The following is a 14,729-nucleotide window of genomic DNA, read 5'->3' as shown; positions in this document are numbered from 1 at the left end:
GGTTCGTGAGATCAAGCCCCACATCTGGTTCTGCCCTGACAGTGTGGAGCCTGCTTGGGATTCCCTCCCTCCCTCTCTATCTGGCCCTCCCCAGCTCATGTTCTCTCTCTCTCTCTCTCTCTCTCTCTCTCTCTCAGAGTAAATACATAAACTTAAAATAATAATAATAATAATAATAGGAAAAAGGAAAAGGCAATATAAAAGAATATGTGCCCCCGTATATTTAGCCAGCCACTGAGGGAACATGGCCGCCAGCATCCCCACCCCCAAGGTTCACACTCTTGTGTAGTCCTCCCCTGAATTATACAAGGGCTGTTGCGTGTAATCAGTAGCATAAGGCTGAAGTGATGACATTAGGTCATGAAAAAGACAGTGGTTCTGTCTCGGGTGCTCACTTTCTCTCTTAAATCATTCTTTCCAGGGGGAATCATGCTGCTATATGTGAGCAGCCCCGTGGAAAGGCCCAGATGCTGGGAAAGTGAAGCCATTGGCCAACAGCCACGTGAGCGAGCTTGGGAACAGATTCTCCTGCCCCGATTCCAGGAGGTGACTGCTACCCAACCATGGCTGGAGTGCAAGCTCCTGGGACGCTCACAGCCAGAAGCACTCCTCCAGCTGCTCCTGGATTCCTGACCCTCAGAACCAATACTAGACAGTAAGTTTGTTTTTCCTTAATTTATTTAAAAAAAAAATCTATTAAAAACAAACAAGCAAAAAAATACCTCTACACCTAGCACGGGCGTGGAACTCACGACCCCGAGGTCAAGAACTGTATATCGTACCAACTGAGCCAGCCGGGTGCCCCCGCTCCAGTAAGGTTGCTAAGCTATTAAGTTTCAGGGCTCTTGTTTCACAGCAAAATGGAGAGCAAGAGACACGCCAGCTCTTCCACTCAGTAAGCCACTTAGGGGAAATCTTAACTTCAGACACAGAAGCCACGAGGGATGTATCTAGAGGATGTTTATTGCCACTGCCTTTGCCTCAGAAAAATACTGGGCATAATTAGAAATGAGGGTGATACCATTCTGTGGGACCGTTGCGCAGGTTTTGACAGGTCCGTAGTGTCAATCTGGAAAGATCCACGGCTTGTCAAGCGGGGAGCAAAACGGTTGTAGAATCACGTGTATGGTATCTGTGGGAGCCATTGCTGGATGTAACTCCTCAACATCTCTCCTCCACTTCCTCCTTATTCACAGATCATGTTTCCAGCTCCCAAACTAAAATCTCGGGGCACCTGGTGGCTCAGTTGACTGAGCGTCAGACTTTGGCTCAGGTCACGATCTCGTGGTTCATGAGTTCAAGCCCCACGTCGGGCTCGCTGCTGTCAGCGCTTCAGACCCTCTGTCCCTCCGTCTCTAACGACCTCCACTGCTTGCAGTCTCTCAAAAAACAAAACCAAAAACACCAAAACACTAAAATCTCGGTTTCTCAGCTTCCCTCGCAGCAGCCAGGCACAACCACGTGACATGTTCCTGGCTAATGAGATGTAAGCAGAAATCCACAGGAAAGTTACTGGTTTTCTAGTAGCATGTACTACACGTATAACCAGAGTCAGCCGGTACGTGCCTGTCCCCTTGTGCCTGTCTTCTTCCTCCTGCGTGGAACGGACTTGGTGCCCGGAGGGCAGAGCCGTCTTGTGGCTGTGGGGACCCAAGTCACACTCTCAGGATGGGGAAGCATAAAGGCATGGAGCATGCGGCTTCACGGCCATGGCACCGTGCACTATGTGACCCCAAGCTTGTTGTCACCCGAGAAAGAGGCAACATATTTCTCAGTGAAGCCACTGTTTAGGTTTTGAATGTCATCCCGGTTACCGTTTTCATCTAAAAGAAAAAAGGGAGAAAAGTCGTGTGTATGTGTATGTGTGTGATTACTTACATGAGCATGATGATGTAGGAGGACACATAGCTCACTGTTAACATTGACCGTTAGGGGCACCCGGGTGGCTCAGTTGATTGAGTGACCAGCTTCGGCTCGGGTCGTGATCTCTCGATTCGGGAGTTTGAGCCCCGCATCGAGCTGCTGTCAGTGTGGAGCCTGCTTCGGATCCTCTGTCTCCCTCTCTCTCTTCCCCTCCCTTGCTCGTGCACTCTCTCTCAAAAATAAATAAAAAATAAAAATAAACTAAAAACAAACAAACAAACATTGACAGTTCACTGCAAGGGGTAAGACTGGAGGCAGAGGACAGCTGATGAAGTTTTTATTTTTACTCTGTTTACATCATTATACCAAACATTTATTAATTTTGTGACACACTATAATAATGTCCACAAAGCTTATAAAAAGAGAAGAAGAGTCGATGTGCTGGCTGGCTCAGTCAGAAGAGCATGTGACTCTTGATCTCAGGGTTGTGAGTTCAAGCCCCACATTGGGTGTAGAGATTACTTAAATAAATACTTTTTAAAAAAAGGAAGAGTCACATATACTAAAATACATGTTATATATATATATATATATATATACACACACACACACACACACACACACATATATAATACATACATATGTAATATACACACATATATAATATATATAATACATAATTATAGAGTATACCCACACACATACATAATATTTACACACGCATATAATGTATATATAATACATAATTATATAGTATGTACGAGAGAGAAAGAAAGAGAAAGTGTACAATAGCATTCTGGAATTACTGGTTATCACTTGACCAGCTCAAGCTCAAGCTCAAGGCAAAGCCGGTCCTCAGTGACTGGACTGGTGCCTCCCATAATGCAGGGAGCTAGGAGTGGACAGTCTGAGCAAATGGAATATTCGGTATAGTTCTGCAGTTTGAGCCAACACTACAAGCTTCAGATTTGTTGCACAGGCCTTGGTGTGGAGGGCCAGATACTCAGGAGATCATCGGGACCCCACCAGGAGGCCCGGAGGCACAGGTGCAGCCCGGCAGAGAAGGGAAACAGACAGGGAAGCTGGGGTCTGGGGTCCGGGGCCAAGGGATGCAAGGCAGGGCCCTGGCCTGGGACCTAGCACGGCTCTGGCACAGGGCGCTGGTCCCGGGCTCCCCAGAGACGGGTCCGTCTTTTCAGGAACAGGCCTCAGTCACCTTCCCCGCTCCGAGGACCTGGGCTTGTAGCTGGATCCCACCGTACAGGCACCTGAGCAGGGCTGAGGCACAGAGGAACCGGGCGTCTAGACCAAATCACAGTGTCGTGCAGCTGACTGTGGACGTGACATGTCTTCTTAGTCAGTGGCTCTTTGCTTCTTGGAGCCTTCATGGCTCCTATTCTGTGCTGGGCCCCCGTGCAGCCAAGGGGTTGGAGGTGGGGGCGACAGGGCTGCTGTTGTGGACCCGCCTCCCTCCCCCGTCCCTGTCCCTCCCACCGCACTGATTTCCTCTCTTGTGGCCCCAGGGGTTTCCTGTTCTCTCCCCTGTCTGAACAGCTTCCCCATTTCTTTTGCAACATCTTGCAGCAGGTGTCTGGCTTGCTCCTGCTCTCGGAAGCTCAGACAGGCTGGGACCTAGCAGAGAGCCTCCGGGTTTGGTCCAAGGTGTGCCATGGGAGGAACAGCGGCTCAGCCGGGCGGCCCGGCCACGTGCAGGGGGAGCCCATGGAGGGGAAGGCGCCATTTTCCCGAACTGGGTTATGACCCAGATATCACACGGAACAGATTTACACTAAAGAATTCTTTGTCGCTTATCTAAAATTTCCATTTAACTGAACATCCTGTATTTTTATTTGCTAAACCTGGCAACCTGATCCTAAGACGGCTCAGCTTTCAAAGTTCTCTAATCAGATGTTCCAGAAAGGGAAGAGAGGGAGGAGAGAAGACGGCAGGAAAGAAAAAACTCCCCATGGAGAGAGAGAGCCGGTGTGTGACTCCACAGCTGTTCCTTCCCTCCCACCCCCGAGGGCCAGAGACTGAGGCCCCAGGGGAGAGGGCAGGGCTGGGAGAGGTACCCGGTGCCAATCCCTGGCTCAGCCACCAACTTCCTGTGGGTCACCCTGGGCAGCGGCTGGGCCTCCCTGGGCTCCCTCGCTGGCATCTGTGGCCTCCAGCACTCACTCACTCATCACATTTGTCCCAAGCACCCACACAGAGAGGAGCCCTTAAGCAGCTGGCTGGCTGATGGCATGCGGAGGATATAGACATGAAAACGGATCCCCAGGATCCAGGAATATGGAATTTCCACTTCCCTCCTTCCAAGGGAGAGCTACTCAGTCCCAGCCGGGCCCTGCACCTGCCCTCTTCCTCTTCCTGGTACCCAATGGCTGCTCGGGGATCTGGGAGGGCTCCCTCCCAGGGGCGTTGGCTGTCGTGGTGCTGCCGTCCTCAACTGAAAGCCCTCCACGCGGCCATGCCTTGTCCGGTGACCCCAGAATGGTGGCCGTGAGCTTCAAGAGCAGTGAAGTGTTCTGGGGGACTTGCTTTCCCTGGACCAGCTGGGTTGGGTTGATCAAGGCAAGCTTGCATCTTTCAGATGCCCACCTAGGTGCCCGGGGCTTCAGATCTCCTGGTGGGCTGAGGACAAGACAAAGGTGGGAGTCTTTGAAGGGCAGACCCAGGGTGTTGTTAATACTACCCGTTTTTCCCAGCATGTTCCCATGGCGGGGGAAAATGGAAGGAGGGAATTTGATTTTGATGACCAGGGGAGCCACCATTCACCTCCACACAGCAGTCAGGATGCTTAAAAAAAAAAAAAAAAAAAAAGTTTTTTTTTTTTTTTTAATCGTGGTAAAAATATATGTAACATAACATTTACCATTTAGGAGTACAACTCAGTGGCATGAAATACATTCACAATGTGATGCAACCATCGCCCCTATTTCCAGAGCTTTTTCATCATTCCAAACAGAAACTCTGTACCCATTAAACAATAATTCTCCCCTTGGGGCGCCTGGGTGGCTCAGTCGGTTGGGCGTCCGACTTCGGCTCAGGTCATGATCTCGCAGTTCACAAGTTCGAGCCCCGCATCCGGCTCTGTGCTGACAGCTCGGAGCCTAGAGCCTGCTTTGGATTCTGTGTCTCCCTCTCTCTCTGCCCCTCCCCGATTCATTCTCTTTCTCCCTCTCTCTCTCTCTCCCTCTCTGTCTCTCTCTCTCAAAAATAAATAAGTGTTAAAAAATTGCTTGAAACAATAATTCTCCCCTCTTTTCCCTCCCCTCCCAGCCCCTGGTCACCTCTAATGTACTTACTGTCTCTATGAATTTTCCTGTTCTCAATACCTCATTCAAGTGGAACCACACCCAATCTGTCCTTTTGTGTCTGACTGCTTTCACTCAGCATACTTTTTTTTTTTAAGTTTTTATTTATTTAAGTAATCTCTACATCCAACGTGGGGCTTGAACTCACCACCCTGAGATCAAGAGTCGCAGGCTCTTTCAACTGAGCCATCTCGGCACCCCTCGGCATAGTGTTTTCAAAGAGCATCCCTGTGGAAGCATGTATCAGAGCCTCATCCCTTTTTATGGGTGAATAATGTTCCATTGTGTCCCTGTAGAGGCCATATCTGGCTTATCAATTCATCTGTTGGTGGGCACTTGGGTTGTTTCTGCCTTTCGGCTCCCCAGAGTGGGTACTGCTGAGTAAGAAGAACAACCCTGTTCTCGACTACAACACGCTACACTTCCGGTCATCAGATGTGAGGGGGTTTTCCAAAACCAAACAATTCTCAGATGCCGGCAGGATGTCCTACAATTTAACTCAATGCTGACACTCTTGACTCGCAGTTAACATCAGATCCCACAGGCTGAGGGCTCGGTCCTATAGGACCACCCCCAGTTCAGACACCTGCGCTTCTGATGGGCCAGCTATAAATCGGAGGTTTCCGTGACCCCCTCCTCGAGTTCGGGCATTTGCCAGAGTGGGTCACAGAACTCGGGAAAACAGTTTACTTATTAAATTTCTGGATTTATTACAAAGGATATTTAAGGACATAAATGAACAGCCAAGTGAAGAGATACATAGGGTGAGGTCCAGAAGGGTCCAGGCACAGGAGCTTCTGTCCCCGTGGAGTTTGGGGAAGGTCACCCACCCATGTGGATGCATTCTTGTCCACCAACTGGAAGGGCTGTGAATGCGTACTGTCGGGATTTTATCTATCTATCTATCTATCTATCTATCTATCTATCTACCTATTTATTTATAAATGTTTTTATTTATTTTTGGGAGAGAGAGAGACAGAGCATGAGTGGCGGAGGGGCAGAGAGAGAAGGAGACACAGAATCCGAAGCAAGGCTCCAGGCTCCGAGCCATCAGCACAGAGGCCGACATGGGGCTCGAACTCACAAACCGCAAGATCATGACCTGAGCCGAAGTCGGATGCTTAACTGACTGAGCCACCTGGGCCCCCCATATTTTTAAGTTTATTCATTTATTTTGAGAGAGAGCGAGTGTGTTGGGGGTGGGGGGGAGAGGCAGAGAGAAAGGGAGACAGAGAATCAGAAGCATGCTGTGTGCACTGTCAGCGTGGAGCCAGATGTGGGGCTCGATCTCACAAACCGAGATCATGACCTGAGTTGAAATCAAGAGTCTGCCGCTCAACCAACTGAGCCACTCATGTGCCCCAGTGTTTAGGAAGGCTTTCACTGATAATTAATTCAGTCTCTAGCCCCCTCCCTTCCCTGGGAGTCGGATGTGGCCATCCTTAGGGGCTTTCCAAAAGCCATCTCATTAACTAAACTCCAGTGTTACCAGAAAGTTCCCAGGGTTTTAGGTGTTGGTACCAGGAATGCAGGTGAAGGCCGAAATATATATATTTGATTATATAACACTATCCCACCGGGTCATATGATAATTTTTTTTAACTTTTTTTCCCCTAAGTTTGTTTATTTATTTATTTTTAAATGTTTGTTTATTTTTGAGAGAAAGCACGAGCAAGAGAGGGGCAGAGAGGGTGGGACGGAGGACCCCAGTGGGCTCTGCGCCATCAGCACGGAGTCCGACGCGGGGCTCGAACCCACGAACCGTGAGATCGTGACCTGAGCCGAAGTCAGACGCTTAACCGACCGAGCCACCCAGGCGCCCCTCATGTGATGATTCTATGGTTAGCCTTCTGAGAACTTGTTTCCCCTCGTGGCTGCACCATTTTACATTCCTGCCAGCAATGCATGAAAGTTCTAGTTCTCACACATGCCCACCAACACTTGTTATTTTCTGTTTTATTCTTTACAACTGCCGTCCTAGTGTTACCCATGACTGGGTCTGCCTCATGGTGGGCACCGAAGCCAAAAGACACAACGAAGCCAAAGAAAGGAAGGGCATTACTTGCGCCGAGTAAATGAGGACCCTGGGACCGTCTCCCAAAGTGGTGTCTCCTCAAACCACAGAACTGGGAAGGTTTAAGTCAGGGATGCATATAGATTCGTGAAGGGGCTTGTGCAGCGGGGGATTCAGCTGGGCAATAGGGCAGGTCGTCTTAAGGTGATCTGTCTGTCCAGGGTCGAAGGCACGAGGGCCAGCAAGGGTCGGCCTTGCCAATTCTGTGACCACGCTTGAGTTTTATTTATTTTTATTACTTATTATTTTTTTTAATGTTTATTTATTTACTTTGAGAGTTCTGCGTCAGCGCGGAGCCTGATGCGGGGCTCGATCCCACAAACCGTGAGATCGTGCGTGACCCGAGCTGAAATCAAGAGTCGGACACTTAACTGACTTGAGCCCCTCAGGCGCCCCGAGCCAGAGTTTTGATCCTGTAAAGATAACTCAGGAATGTGTGTCAGGTCGATCTTGATGTTGAATCAGCCCTGGGAGTTTTGTCACTGATTTGTTGCCCCTGATATGATGAGGTTATCTCCTGGCCTGACAGTGGCTGTTTGTTCTTATTCTTTTGTTCCCTTTAAATCAGTTCAGGATATCCCAGGAAGCTCTGCAAGAAATGTGCTTTGGGTCGGCGCCTGGGTGGCTGAGTCGGTGAAGCACCCGACTCTTGATTTCAGCTCCCGTCGTGAAGGCACGATGCTGGGTTCGAGCCCCAAGTCGGGTCCGTGCTTTGAGGGCAGAGCCTGCTTGGGATTCTCTCTTTCTCTCCCTCTCTCTCTCTCTCTGACCCTGCCCTGCTCTCTCTCAAATAAATAAACATTAAAAAAAATAATAATAATAAAATAAATAAATAAATAAATAAAAGTTAAATGAAAAAATTAAAACAAAACCAAACATAAATTGAAATCTGTTGCTCCCCTGACCAGATGGACTCTGGCTGTGTCCTCCAGGCCTTCCGGTGAAGTCTCGCCTCTGCTCACCTCTCTAGCCTCACGGCCCTCTCCCCTTCACCCAGTGCTCACCACCTTCGAAGAAGGCAGGCCTTTCACCTGCACCGCACCCCACCCCCCCGCCCAATCTCAGGGACCATTCTGTGCTTCCTCTTTCCAGGGGGATCTGTCTTCCTCGTGCTCTTGGCCTGGCGGACCCCAGCCTTGGTCCCTACACCCCGTTCACGTTCCTTCCCGGCTCTGGGCTGCATTTGTGGTTGGGAGTCTGCTGTTTCACCTGCTTCTTGTCCATCCCAGGCAGGAGGCTCCGGGTCTTGGCAAAGCACGTGGCTGATGCTTGTTTCGTGGCCAGATGAGCCAACGAATTGTCTCTCCTGTGGGCTCGCGGCCTTTTGGGAAGACACCATGGTCACTTCTACCTCCCGCCCCTGACAGCCAACCCAGGAGGCCGTGTCTCACAAACGTACCAAAGTCACACCAGGTAACACTCCCCAACCACTGCAGTCCCTTCCCTGTTTGCAGATTTTCTTCCAACCGTTCTCTTCCTTTGGATCCAGGGAACCAAGGTGCTGAGGCCCTGAGGACACCCTGAGGACACCCAAGGTCCCGGAGAGGAGAAACCCCTCAGGTAATGGGTGTGACAAGTGGGAGCTCACCCAGAGCACTGGGAACATCTCTCTTTCTCCATTTTATTTTATTTTATTTTATTTTATTTTATTTTATTTTATTTTATTTTATTATTTGAGAGAGAGAGAGAGAGTGCGCAGTCAGAATCTTTTTATTTACTGATTTTTGGTGGGGGGAGGCAGAGAGAAGCAGAGAGAGGGAGAGAGAGAGAATCCCAAGCACGCTCTGCACTGTCAGCGCAGAGACTGATGTGGGGCTCGAACTCACAAACTGTGAGATTATGACCTGAGCCAAAGTTGGACGCTTAACCCACTGAGCCACCCAGGTGCCCCAGAGGGAAAGAGAATCTGTGAACAGGTTCCATTCTCAGTGTGGAGCCTGAGGCAGGGCTCAATCCCACAACCCTGGGATCATGACCTGAGTCCAAATCAAGAGTCAGAAGCTCAACCGACTGAGCCACCCAGGGGCCTCTCTCTCTTTAAAAAAAAAACAAAAACATATATTTGGGGTGCCTGGATGGCTCAGGCGGTTGATTGTCTGACTTCGGCTCAGGTCATGATCTTGCGGTTTGCGAGTTCGAACCCTGCATCGGCCTCACTGCTCTCAGCACGGAGCCCGCTTCGGGTTCTCCGTCCCCCTCTCCCTCCCCTCTCAAAAATGAATAAACATTCGAAAAGTAATAAAATAAAAAATATATATTTGTCAAGATGCCCTAGGAGCATCTCTTGTTAGGAGATGGGGCACGAGTAAAAGAGAAAAAGAAAGTCCCAGAAGCAAAGGAGACAGAAGCAGACTACAGCCACAGAGCTGGCCAACTACAGGACCACACAGGAGGGTAGAGCAGGGAGAGCTTGTAGGGAAGGACAAAGCATCAGAGACCAAAAAAAAAAACCAAGAGGCAACCTACTGAATGGGAGAATATATTTGCAAATCGTATATCTGATGAGGAGTTAATATCCAAAATATATAAAGAACTCTTACAACTCAGTAGCCAAAAAAAAAAAAAAAAAATCCAATTAAAAAAGTGGGCACAGGATCTGAATAGACATTTTTCCAAAGAAGATATGCAGGTGGCCAACAGGTACGCAAAAAAGTGCTCAGCGTCGCTCACCATCAGGGAAATGCAAATCAAAACCACAGTGAGATCTCACCGCCTGCCTGTTAGGATGGCTTGTATCAAAAAGACCAAAGGCAGCCAGCGTTGGCGGGGGTGTGGAGAAAACGGACCCCTCGTGCACCGTCGGTGGGAATGCAAATTGGTGCAGCCACTGTGGAAAACAGTGTGGAAGTCCTTCAAAAAATTAAAAATAGATCTACCATATGATCCGGCAGTCCCACTTCTGGGCGTTTCTCTGAAGGAAATAAGAACACTGACTTGAAAAGATGCGGACAGCCCGTGTTCACTGCAGCATTATTCACAGTAGCCGAGACATGGAAGCAACCTAAGTGTCCATCGATGGGTGGGTGGATCAGTGGGTGAAGCACGCGACTCTTGATCTCGGGGTTGTGAGTTGGAGTCCCACATTGGGTGTAGAGATTACTAAAAAGAAAGAAAGAAAGGAAGGAAGAGAGAAAGAAAGAGAATGTGGTGTGTATATACAATGAGATGTTAATCAGCAGTAAAAAAGGAGGAAATCCTGGCATTTGTGACAACATGGATGGACCTTGAGGGCATTGGGCTAAGTGAGATAAATCAGAGAGAGAAAAATACCGTCTGATCTCATTTATATGCACAATCTAAAACAACAACAACAAAACTCCCCAAACTCTCAAGAACCAAAGTCCTAGGGGTGTCTGGGTGGCTCAGTCGGGTAAGCAACCGACTTTAGCTCAGGTCATGATCTCATGGTTTGTGGGTTCGAGCCCCGCGTCGGGCTCTGTGCTGACAGCTCAGAACCTGGAGCCTGCCCCGGATTCTGTGTCTCTCTCTCTCTCTCTGTGCCCCACCACAGCTCACACGTTGTCTCTGTCTCTCAAAAATAAACATTAAAAAAAAAAAAAAAGAACTAAAATCCTGGATACAGAGAACAGATAGGCGGTTGTCACAGGTGGGCGGTGGGTGAAATGGGTGAAGTTACACCAGTTATAAAGTAAACAAGTCCTGCGGGGGTTGGCGCCTGGGTGGCTCAGTCTGTTAAGTATCCAACTCCTGATTTTGGCTCAGGTCATGATCTCAGGATTCGTGAGATTGAGCCCTGTGTTGGGCCCCAGCCTGACACTGCGGGGCCTGCTTGGGATTCTCTCCCCCCGTCTCTCTCTGCCCCTCTCTCGTTCGCGTGCTCCCTCTCAAAATAGATAAGTACACTTAAAAAATAAATAAATAGTACAGCATGGTAGGGTGGGTTAAAGGGAAAAAAAAGCAGGCTTGAAGAAGGATGGCCGATTTCCTGAGCAAGGAAGTCCTGTATCTCAGAGACTTCATAGCGTGACATCTTCAAGCCTGCAGAGAACAAAAGAACATTCTTTTAGCTGGAGGATATTTAGGAGATATTAGGAGCTTCTGTTTTAGGCCAGGCCTTCAATATCTTTTTCAGGGGACAACGGCACGTGGCGTTGAGAGCACCTGCTGGGCTGGGCTGGCCTTGGGAGGACCTTTCTGTTGGATCATAAAGCGGGGCGGCCCCTTGTCAAGCAAAGGAAAGGGGAAGGGCCAGCCAGGCAGAAGGCCTGGGCAGAGATGTGGGGGTACAAGAGGCTCTAGAATGTTCTGAGAACAGTGAGGACATTGGTTTGGCTGGAGCTCAAGACACAGCGGGAGATACAGAAGGAGCTGGTGGCCGGGCCTCGGGTGCCAGGGTGAGGCCCGTGGATTTCCTCCTGGGGCAGCAGAGGCTGGAAGGGGTGAGCATTAGCAGGGGTGGAGCATACTCAGAGCTGTGGCTCAGGTCAGCTCCTCGATGCTGCATTTTCTTTTTCAGAAGCCAATTTCTCAATATCCTCAAGTGGGGCTCTGCACTGCAGTTGGGGGTTGCGACACCTCCTCTAACAAGTTTTCAAGTGTGGGTGAGCGTGTGCCTGTGTGCGTGACCGTGTACGTGCGAGTGTGTGTGAGTGTGACTGTGTATGTGTGTGTATGAGTGTGTGCCTCTGGTCCCTCCAGCTGTGGCCTCCTGATGATGTTCCTTTCCTGTGGGCTGAGAGCAGTGTCTGGTCTGAGCCAGCCCTAACTAGCTGGTACCCATTTCTTCCTTTTCCAATGTACCTGTGTGTGTTTTTTTAATGTTTATTTAAAAAAAAATTTTTTTAACATTTATTCATTTTTTGAGAGACAGAAGGAGAGCACAAGCAGGCGAGGGGCAGAGAGAGGGGGAGACACAGAATCCGAAGCAGGTTCCAGTCTCTGAGCTGTCAGCACAGAGCCCGATGTGGGGCTCGAACTCATGAAATGCAAGATCATGACCTGAGCTGAAGTCGGATGCTTAACCGAGGGAGCCACCCAGTCGCCCCTTTATTTGTTAATTTTTGAGAGAGAGATAGAGTGAGCAGGGAGGGGCAGGGAGAGAAAGAGAGAGAATCTTAAGCAGCAGGCTCCGCACTGCCAGTGCAGAGCCCGATGCGGGGCTTGAACCCACGAACGGTGAAACCATGACCTGAGCCGAAATCAAGAGTCAGCCGCTTAACTCACTGGGCCACCCAGGCACCCTGCCCTGTACTTGTGTTCTTTAAACAAGGGGCACCTGTTCTTTAAACAGGGGGCACCTGGCTGGTTCAGTCAGAGGAGCATGCGACCCTTGATCTTGGGGTCATGAGTTCGAGCCCCCCCCTCCTTCGGGTGTAGAGATTACTTAAATCAATAATAATAATAAACTTTAAAAAAAGGTGGGGTAACGGAATGAAGCTTCCCCGAGCCTGAAGTTGCCTGCTGCTTTTCCATCCATACTGGGAAGGGCAGTTGAGCGCAGGATCCCCCCTGAGGTGGTCTTGGTGGCTTGAATCTTAGCTTTTTGTTTCGTTTCAAACACTTGTTTTAAGTTTGTTTGTTTATTTTGGGGGGGGTGGGGGAGGGGTAGAGAGAGAGAATCTCAAGCAGGCTTTGCACTGATAATGTGACTCAGGGCTCGATACCCACAAACCGCGAGATCATGACCTGAGCCGAAATCAAGAGACGCTTAACGGACTGAGCCACCCAGGTGCCCCTAAACATTCTTTTCTAAAATCTGTTTATTTTGGAGGCACCTGGGTGGCTCAGTCCGTTAAGCGCCTGACCGGCTCAGGTCACGTCTCATGGTTCGTGAGCTCGAGACCCACATCGGGCTCTGTGCTGCCAGCTCAGAGCCTGGAGCCTCCGCCTCAGATTCTGTGTCTCCTTCTCTCTCTGCCCCTCCACCACTCACGCTCTGTGTGTCTCTCTCTCAAAAATAAATAAACATTAAAAAAATTACTTATTTTTCTTTAATTAATCTCTACACCCAGTGTGGGGCTCGAACTCGCAATCCCAAGATCAAGGGCCGCGTGCTCCTCTGCCTGAGCCACCCAGGTGCGCCTTGAGTCTTTGCTTTGAATCCTGGCTTGGTGCTCAGTTTTTCCCGGCCGTGTCACCCGGGATCGAACCCTTGACCTTTCTGAATCTCAGGCTCTTCATCTGTGAAAGGAAGAAACGTTTACTTTGCAGGGCTGTGAGAATTAACGGTGCACGCAAAATCTTGCTTGACGTTAGGCTGTGACGTTGTAACATTTGGTGTATTTTTGATGTTTTGATGATGTTTGCCAAAGTTGCATCCAAGGCGGGGCACCTGAGTGGCTCGGTCATTTAATGGTCTGACTCTTAATATCAGCTCGGGTCATGATCTCACCGCCCTGGGATTGAGCCCGCTTCAGGCTCTGCTCCGAGTGTGGAGCCTGCTTCAGATTCTCTGTCTCCCTCTCTCTCTCTCTCCCTCTCCCTCTGCCCCTCCCCTGCTCACGTGTGTGTGCGCATGTTCTCTCTCTCTCTCTCTCTCCAAAAAGTGAAGAAACAAGCGTAAACAAGGCAGAGTGCTTTTGGTTCCTCTTCTGGCACCTCGTGTTTCTCCCAAGTCCCATCACCTGCATCTCAGGTGAGCTGTTTCAGGGACCTCAGTGTCGAAATCTCGGGCCTCTGGAGTGCAAACACGTGGCCAGAAATCAAGAAAGCGAGCTTTCGTGGCAGAACAGGCAGAGGCGCCGGTCATGGTTCCCCCGTAATGGATTCCGGAGGTGGAGGTAAGGTGGGGGCGAGGTCGCTGGAGTCACGTAGGAGGACTTCGGGCTAAGGGATCATCCGTTCTCTGCTCCTTGTGCACATGGGTGTGATTGATTCATGAATCCCTGAGGCCACAGCGAGCAGTACTCCCTCCCGTCCCGGGCTCTGGGCTAAGTACCAGGGTACACCGTCCCCGCCATCATAAAGCTTAAGGCAGGGGTGGGGGCACCCAGGCGGCTCAGTCGGTTAAGCGTCCAACTTCAGCTCAGGTCATGATCTCACAGTTCGTGGGTTCAAGCCCCGCGTTGGGCTCTGTGCTGCCAGCTCGGAGCCCGGAACTTGCTTTGGATTCTGTCTCCCTCTCTCTCTGCCCCTCCCCCGCTCGCGTCTGTGTCTCTATCTCACAAATAAACATTAAAAAAAATAAATGAATTTTAAAAATCGTGGGGTGGGGGCAATCTGCTTTGGACTGGGTGTTCTGGAAAGGCCTTTTGAGGAGGGCACGTTTCGGTGACAGGTAAACCAGGGAGGAGGTGCCACGCTGAGTTGGGAAGAAAGGGAGGGGGCCGCGTGAGGAAATGGAAGAAGGAGCCCCCAACCCCACGTGAGGGAAAGGCGGGAAAGGCGGCACAGCGCAGACAGCCCTGAAGATGGCATCTGAGAAGCACGAGGCAGAGGTGAAACCATGCAGAGAGTCTGAGGGTCACTGGGTCCTGGTTTTGTTTTATTTATTTTTATTTATTTTGAGGGAGAGG

General features: G+C 49.9%; 1 protein-coding gene and 1 long non-coding RNA gene across 6 annotated transcripts in view; one reads left to right on the top strand and one right to left on the bottom strand.

The window, feature by feature from the left end:
* Positions 1 to 14,729, top strand: part of LOC102899356 — a 53,529-nt gene that overhangs the window by 29,747 nt on the left and 9,053 nt on the right. For 2 of the 5 annotated variants that reach the window (XR_006590989.1, XR_006590987.1), the window contains exons 3-7: positions 422 to 655; positions 8,484 to 8,667; positions 8,744 to 8,814; positions 13,761 to 13,994; positions 14,492 to 14,651. This is a non-coding gene — a long non-coding RNA (uncharacterized LOC102899356). The remainder of the gene's footprint in view (positions 1 to 421; positions 656 to 8,483; positions 8,668 to 8,743; positions 8,815 to 13,760; positions 13,995 to 14,491; positions 14,652 to 14,729) is intronic. The other 3 variants (XR_006590988.1, XR_006590986.1, XR_006590990.1) reach the window with 2 other exon arrangements.
* GTF2IRD1 (GTF2I repeat domain containing 1) overlaps positions 11,077 to 14,729 on the bottom strand; it is a 121,721-nt gene continuing 118,068 nt past the window's right edge. The window contains exon 27 of the mRNA XM_019820602.3: positions 11,077 to 11,253. Coding sequence (XP_019676161.3) covers positions 11,248 to 11,253 — 6 coding nt within the window. The 3' untranslated portion in view covers positions 11,077 to 11,247. The remainder of the gene's footprint in view (positions 11,254 to 14,729) is intronic.

This window comes from Felis catus, chromosome E3 (assembly GCF_018350175.1).
Source record: "Felis catus isolate Fca126 chromosome E3, F.catus_Fca126_mat1.0, whole genome shotgun sequence".
Lineage (NCBI taxonomy): Eukaryota > Metazoa > Chordata > Mammalia > Carnivora > Felidae > Felis > Felis catus.
Note: the sequence above shows the minus strand (reverse complement) of the source record. Positions and strands in the feature narration are given on the sequence as shown.